General features: G+C 31.5%; 1 protein-coding gene across 1 annotated transcript in view; it reads left to right on the forward strand.

Annotated features, from left to right (window-relative positions):
• The window catches only part of LOC127836457 (uncharacterized), a 28,593-nt gene extending 25,440 nt beyond the window's left edge, over positions 1 to 3,153 (forward strand). The window contains exons 4-5 of the mRNA XM_052363102.1: positions 144 to 341; positions 819 to 3,153. Coding sequence (XP_052219062.1) covers positions 144 to 341; positions 819 to 928 — 308 coding nt within the window. The 3' untranslated portion in view covers positions 929 to 3,153. The remainder of the gene's footprint in view (positions 1 to 143; positions 342 to 818) is intronic.
• Positions 3,154 to 8,416: the final 5,263 nt, after the last annotated feature.

Genomic DNA, 8,416 nt, shown 5'->3' on the forward strand with positions numbered 1-8,416 from the left:
GTCATTATTTTGTAATGCCACTTATATTTCGCGATATATTTTATTTTTCAAGCTTGTTCGATGTGCTTTGCATTTTTGTTATAAAGTATTTCTTCTTTTAAATGGTGGAGTTGTTCGTAAACATTGACTTCATGTATTTGTAGGATCTAAGTTCAACTGTGAAAGTTCTTTCAATAATACTAACGGCCATACGCTCGCATGTAACGACGAAATTAAGGGCGACGACATTCGTAAAGGCAAAACAAAAATCACGTGCGCCTTGGTGGATGGTATGAATGAATCAACAGAACAAGAGACGGAGATTCAGTTTCCCAAATGTTGCGAAAAGAAAAACAAGTCAGGTAAGTAATTTACTGGTAAGCAATTTACTGGCAATAAAAATGTATTTAATTTGGGTTATTTTTAATAGTTCATTACCGGCTTATATGTAAAAGTAATGTCATACAGTTTATATTTAATTGAAGTAACGCGTTAATTTAATAACAAGATAAGGTAGTGAAAATCGTTTTCACTGCTCAAGAAAATTGTATAATTACGTTATAAGCAGTTGATACATATAAAGAACACAAAAGTGTGACAAAACGTCTGAAAAAACACACACGCTTTTACTTACAAAACAATATAAACAGAACAATACGCAATATTTTAAACACGCAGCAATTATTTTATTATTTTTATAGCATGTGTTGTAGCATATCTTTATACTTTTACTGATCAAAACAGTATACCTCTCATTTTGAGTTTGAAGGGAAAAAGCAGGTATATACAAGTAGAAAAAGACATGTCATTTACGCGTGTATGTATATGGTTACTTCCAGATCCAAACTGCACATGTCCTTACTGCAACACAGACAAATGGTGTCGCGCATACTCAAAGGCACTTATCACGGACACGAATTCAACGTTAAAATGTGACACCAACTGTTGATGCATCTTCGATATGAACGACATGCACTTTACACGAACTTGTAAACTGTTTGCTTCTTTATGGATCAGCATTAAATTACATTGCTCATTTATGTATGTATGTTTGTTATTCAATCTTTGAACATTGTGTATGTTTATTAACATTTCGTCCCTAAAATTCAGTATCTGCCAAGCTGTGGGTGATCCTTTTGTACGTGTGACTACCAAAAATTAATTATTTATTTTTCAACTATTTTTATTTCCATATGTTATTTGTCTTTGTACTTTGTCTTGTAAAAAGGTACTTTTATCGTGGGAGCTTTATGTAAAAATTATTTAAATAATGTTTTAGTTTAAATAAAGCTTTTAGACGCACAATTTGAAATTATCGTCGGAATACGATTGTAAATGTTCTTTTCGTATTGTGTTTGTCTCATTAGACTGTCATTTCTGGTCACACAACTTTACATGGTACATCATAATATATCGATAATTAATGTACTGTCGCTATGTGTAATGGAGATAATTCTATCTAGAAAGTTTCAAGTTTGAATGTTGTTTGACTGTTATATTATTCTATTTCAATAATCAGCGTAACTTGTGAAATTCGTGTGTACTAAAATATAGCAAATAACGTCCAATCATTTGATTAAGAAAGTGTAAGTTATGGTATTTGTAAGTTTTACTAAGTGTAAATCAGAAAAGTTGATAAAGGAAAGCAATACATAAATATAAAGAGATAAAGCTTGTCTTCAAGAACGCATATAAAGTTTGTTCCTATAACGTTAGTAATGCACTAATCAGATGGAGGCAGTGTAGCGGCCGCGACATTTGTTTTTGTTTTTGGTGTTAGTCGGTAGCGCTTATAAGCACATTTAGCAAATTGAAAACAACAACAGATTTTTCATATAAATGTTATGTTGAAACCAATAGCATTAATCATGTGCATCGAACATGTGCAATATGTATGACTCTATAATCCTTACCTTATTTACATGATTGTTTATACTGTGAAGCTTTTGTGAAATCATTGAGCCCATAAAAAGTTGTCATAAACCAATTATTGCAATTCTAATATTTTTCGCATTATGTAGCTTTTTTATTTTGTGACTGTTTTATTGTATACATATTGGTTGATGCTGTGACATTTGGTCGTTAAGTCATATGTGGGTTTATGTTAATAGTTGACTTGTACTTTTAACAGATGTGATGTGTTTTGTTGGTGTGACAGGATGGGGGTCTTTGTGCCGCAGGTTGTGTGTGTTATTTCTTTAGACAATATTGACTAATTACAATTTTAATGTTAACATATTTATTTTGCAATGACTAACAAACATTTCAATGCGATCGAGGAATGCTTAATACAAATAAATAAATGGCATATTTAAAAAATAAATAATATTATAGATACAATGTGTGTATACAAAATTAGTTATATTTACTCTTATATCATGCAGAAAAATGTCTCCATGTGTCGTTCGATATAATCTTAACAGATCAGTGGGATTTCCCAACAGTGTTTTATTTACATTCATAAATTTTGAACTGTTCAAAATAAAAATCTTTGCAATTGTATAAAACTGTACAATCGTTTTGTGATACTTCTTTTTATGAATTTTTCATCTTTAATTAACAAGATTTGTATACATTTAGATTTTTTTTAAAGAGATATTGTATATATCTTAAAGAACATTAGAGGCATTAGAAATTTGAATTTGAAAATTCTCGTAAAGTAGATGAGTTTGAATGAATAGTCCAATATGAATAACCAAAGGAGTCAATATATCGAACACTACGTTTATGACGTAATTAGAAGAACTGAAAGTTTATAGCAGGTATTTGTAGAGGGTAGTACATTTACGAATGTATTGTCAAAACGATAATTCACAACTGTTTGGCGTCTTGAAAAAATAAGAGTAAGGTCAAGTTTGTACCGCAAAGAATCTTTAACAAACAATTTAAGCAAACAGAAACGTGTGCACTTTGGTGATTGTATTGTCAGTTTTGCCATCACACCGACCGTCCATTAGTGTGTGTATACTTGAAGCTTATAATTAATTTTACCGAATAATATTGACCTTGACCTTATGTTTAATTCTTAATTGGAATTATTCAAAATATTTCCTCTTGGTGAACTATATTTTGATTTTGATTTTTTTGCAATCTGTAATTACGTTTTGCATAGTTCGTAAATGCTACCACAGTTAATTGGTTATAACAATATTAACCTATTATATCATATCTACCAACTCCACGTGTACCTTGTCAATGATATAACGTGGATTGTAAATAAATACAAATATACCAAGTGAATTAGATTTTACACTTTATGCAGCTACAGTGCCTTTTACAACTCTTTCATACTCGTTCATTTGCTTCTTATGATCATTCCCTTTACATCCATATCATACACTCTTTATTTTTACATTTACCTTGTCTTGTTAATGGACTGCCGTGTACCAACGTGTGGCATAAGTGGTGTCAAAAAGAGGTCCTCACTATGCTACAAACATTTAACATTGTAAAAAGATTGTGCGACAAGTACAGCATTCATTTTTTTTTGTAAAATAACAACAAAGAAAACCCCACTCATTTTCAATAATTTGGCAGACACACATTTATAGTAGCAGGTAACTATAGTATTAACTTAAAGTCCTTTTAACATCATTGTATAGACTTCAATTAAACATATATCCAAAGAGGTTTGGATAAAGCAATCGCTTCCCGTGTTCAAGGGAACATGGCACTTGGTAAGAACTTTTTAAAATGTTGACCATGCTTATTATTAATATATTAAAATGTGTATTGAAACATTACCAAACATTTACAATAAAAAAACAGGCATACTATAGTTTAAATAAAAATATTTTATTTTGCTGCAAAATCCGTTTGCACAAAGGTTTCTCTGTGTATTTCACAGCAACATATGATCAGATGTAAATGACGAAACGCGTCAACTTCTTACATATATGAATGTACAACGTGCGAGGATTTTTCGATATTAGTGTTTCGAGCCTATTCATGTATTGTCTACACGTTTCATATTAGATTCCACTACCAACAACCAACAACCAATCGAATTCTTTGAAGATCGGCCAACAGGAAACCATTAAACATTTAACAAAGCGTAAATGTGTATTGTTAAGTAAACAATTCAGGTCTATAGTGCGATCTTTTTTATTTACTTTAAGTCGGTCAGGTAGGAGAGAATCACTTTATTCGTCTGGTCGGTCCGTCTTACTTGAACGATTTTCTGCATTGCAAAACACGATATATAAATTTTTAGAAAAACCTAGACACAAATATATTAATCTAAAAATGGCTATGTGGTGCACGCAAGAACACATTTCTTCCTGCGAGAAAAATGTTATAATTTTGGTGAAACTTCAAAATACATAAATTTGTCATGACAGGCTGTTCCGCTATTACTCTGCCATACAATTGTGTATTCTTAATAAATAGATGCCATTATTCACAAATATTAATATTAGATAGTGTTGTATCACAGCAACCGCATTGCTACCTGTAATGTAAAATTAAAACTTGTTTTCGAATGCTACTTTATAAGCAAAGGTTTTACATTACAATCAGGGCAAAGTTCAAACTACAGCAGTGTTTTTGTGAGGAGAATCGCCCGATATTAAACTTCAATAGGCTGTTCGAATAAAAATGACAGTTATGGTTACTTATTAGTCGATTTATCGCGCACAAGAATACAGTCAAAAAGGTCATACTTGAAGATCAAAAGCAATTATAACAAACAACGACACGATCAAAACATAGTTTATGAAGCCTACCGTTTATAAATAAATCCGTCGAAAATATTCAAGGTGATGTGAACCGAGTTCAAGTATTATCACATTTAAGAAAGCAAAACACTCTTATGAAATATGGTTTGCCGAAGTGTGTTGTTGTTTAAGTACTTGTATAGATACGAATTGTAATTGATGCAATTGTGCTTCACAGAACAATACGGTGTGCACACTGGAAAATGTCTCGTACATTTAAATCAGCTAGGATCAAAGCTTTAAGTTTGAAAACGTGAATCCGGTCATGAGGAAATGCACTTTATACCTGAATCGTACTGTTATTTCACATTAACATTATACATTTTATATATCAATATGAAGACAACATGTGTCGTCAAATAATTGACATTTACGTTAAAATGTAAGACATTATTGTTCATTATTTATGTAAGGGAAACATTGCCAAAGAGTCAGATGCAAACAAAGGACCTAACCACAAATATAAAAAGCCAAAATGGTGGAGTGTTGACCGCAAGAACACATAGATGCCTTCGAGACCGATTTATACATTAGGGTCAAACTTCAAAATATTTCACCTTTTTACACTCTTTTTGTCAGTTTTTTGCTTCAACCATAACATGTTGCATTTAAATTAAAACGACATTATAGTAATATACAGCCGAATAAAAAAACATTTGGACTTAAAGAAAGATAAATTTTAATTTGTATTAGGTTTGAGTCTTTGGGATGAAATGATAGATTGATCATCATCGCCACGTGGTAAACCCAGGAATGCAAATTGCGCATGCGTATATTGTATATTGTATATAATTGTATATATTTTATATATAAAATGATCAATCTACTTGCGTTATTTATATTTAACTTTTAGTTACATGGTAGAAATACTCAGTACAATTGTATTACGAATATACTGAACATATGAAAACTTAACAACATTTTTCAAGTAATGTAATATACCAGTCGTGATATTTTAATCATTAAACTAATAATTGTATAAATTACGGTATTGAAGAACTTTTCGTTTACCGTCAATCTGGTTGACTGTCCCTTTAAAGGGGAAACAAACGTCGTACAGAAATGGATTACGGAGTAAAAGTGTTCATCAGAAAATGTGTCTCTGTTTATCGCGAGAAGTTAAACAAAATTTTACAAACACTTACATGTTTTGTGTAGAATGATATCAAATAAAAATGTATTTTAACTGAGCCGATTCAAAATCAAAGGTTTTTTTAAAGGCAAATATATATTAATAAAGTACATGGACATTATCATGCATTCCGTAACTCCATATGGAACATCTACACACTAATGTCAATTTAAATTTCTATTTGCGAAACCTTGGCCGGTATTTTCGGTGAGGTCAAGTGTAAAATTATTTTTTTGCGCGCCATTCTTTCTTCGTTTGAAAGCATTTGTCGACAGCTATAAACCCATCAGAAATTAGATCATCGTGTGTGGCTTTGTATAGTAAAGATAATAAAGCAAACACATATACGATACGTGCCTATGCAACTGTTCCCGTGGAAAAACCGACGGGATCAAGTGAATAAATTATGACCCTTCCGTTTATCAGTAGTCTGATTTGTTAACAATAAATGTGGATATTAACGATTTTATACTTTGTGTCATTAGCAACATACCTTTATAAAATGGTATGTATGCTAATTATGGATTTGCATATGTTTTGCATCCTTTAATTTATTTTGGGACGAGGCTAATTATAAAAATCTTATCACGGAAACATGTCTCTTACACACATTTAAGGGATTTAGTAAAATTGCAAACTTTAGACTATAGTAATAAAATATATCACGTAAAATAGAGTATTTAAAATATTTAAAATCATTGTGATTGCTATTTTATCTATCGATCCGGAGATCCTAGGATTTGTAATTAAATTTAAGAATATCAATCATTAATCCCGTCTGCAGTATACCTCTGTCCAAAAGAAAAGGAATGTTAAAATTGAGCATACGTGTTCAACATGGTGAGGAGGTTTATCGCGCCCAGTGTAAACAAGGCCAATGGCTCGTCGGCACCGTCGAATGCGACTCAAAAACTTTTTTACGCTTAAAACTCCAAACGTGTTTTTGATTTCGAACGTAAACTGTAAATATTTATACCGTTGTGTAGTCCATTTTGTGAAACATATGAGGAAGATGGGATCCAGGTCAATGTCACTGTTACTAAAAATAGAGAATAGTTTCAGCTCACTTCAAGAAGAACACATTGAGCTATTGTAATGAATTTTAGTACATAGAAACCTTTAATTGTGATCTTTCTTGGCATGTAAGGTAGATGAGGACAAAACAAGTTTAATCAATGTATCAGTGTTTTTTTAAATAGGTAAACAGCCACTTTCCTTTAAATGATTTTAATTACTGATTATAAAATACATGTATATCAATTAAATTAAAATATTAAACCCACGATTGCTCCTCTCCACCCAGGAGTATTAATGGGTACCTATGAGGCAAAAAAGCTAATGTACCGTGGCTGCAAACTGCGCCGAATGTAAACGGACGACTTTTATCCCAGTGATCGGAGGGCAAATGTCAAAGTCGATTGAAGATGTATCGTAATCAGACGATAAACACATGCATTTACATTTGCGTTTATATTACGGTGGATTTAATTGATGTGCAGCTAAAGAGTAAGGTTGCTATAGTATACGTGTATTTGATCGTGTTTCTTTGCATACGTTTATCTTTATTTTGAATATTAATATGAATATATGCCTCTTGTAGCTATTTTTGTGTTCAATTCTCAATATTATTATTATCATTTTTCTTAATGATATTTGCATTCCTTTTAATCGTGTTCATACCGTTGTGAAACATGACTTTGTTGTTTCTATTACTGTTGATTTTGTTAATGTGTCTTATTAAACTTAAAGATATCAATTCCAGTTCAGAAAATCACATTCATTTTGATGGTTATCTGATATATCATGCTATGATTTATTTCAAAAAAGTTAGATTAAATTTGTGCATGCAAACGTAACGTATAAATTTGCTTGCTAACTGTTCAATGAAGGAAATTAAATAATTATTACACATGACTCAGGTAAATGCAAATATTTGGTCGATGTGTTAAATTTATATTAAAAGGAGTTGATTCCTGGTGTAGTGATGTTAAGCAATAGCGTTATCCTCCATCAAAAACAAGATCGCTTTACCCTCACATAAAAGCGCGTCTTTCGTGTATTACAGATGTGCAGTGTAAATGATACCAAGCACATGCCACTAAAAGTCTTCAGTTCAAAGCATGTAAATCTTCGTTGAGGCAATCTCTGAAATTTTACTTTTGAGTAAAATATATAGGTATACCTTAAGATTACATAGTATACATATATGTACATATACATGCAAATACTATCTATGCAAGTTGTTCATTTTGCCCTGTATCTACGAAACCACTGTTCATGAATTCGTAAGAATTTGATAAACTCATTCCACGATAAAAGCTGACAATAGGTAAGGCTTCAAAATATTTTCTTTTAATTTGCTGTAATAGTTTTTATTCCAAATGCAAAATAATGACTATTTTTATTTTTCGAATTAATCAATATAGGCATTTCAACATTTGATGTGCTATATATATGAATATAATGTTTGTATAGACACAATTTTGTTCATGCAGGGATTGATTTGTATAAGATCCCCTTACTTTGGACAGAAAAGGGTACGCCTGTAATGCGCGGTTGGAGGCCATATGGAAGAATTCCACTGCACTCG

This window comes from Dreissena polymorpha, chromosome 6 (assembly GCF_020536995.1).
Source record: "Dreissena polymorpha isolate Duluth1 chromosome 6, UMN_Dpol_1.0, whole genome shotgun sequence".
In the NCBI taxonomy this organism is placed as follows: Eukaryota; Metazoa; Mollusca; class Bivalvia; order Myida; family Dreissenidae; genus Dreissena; species Dreissena polymorpha.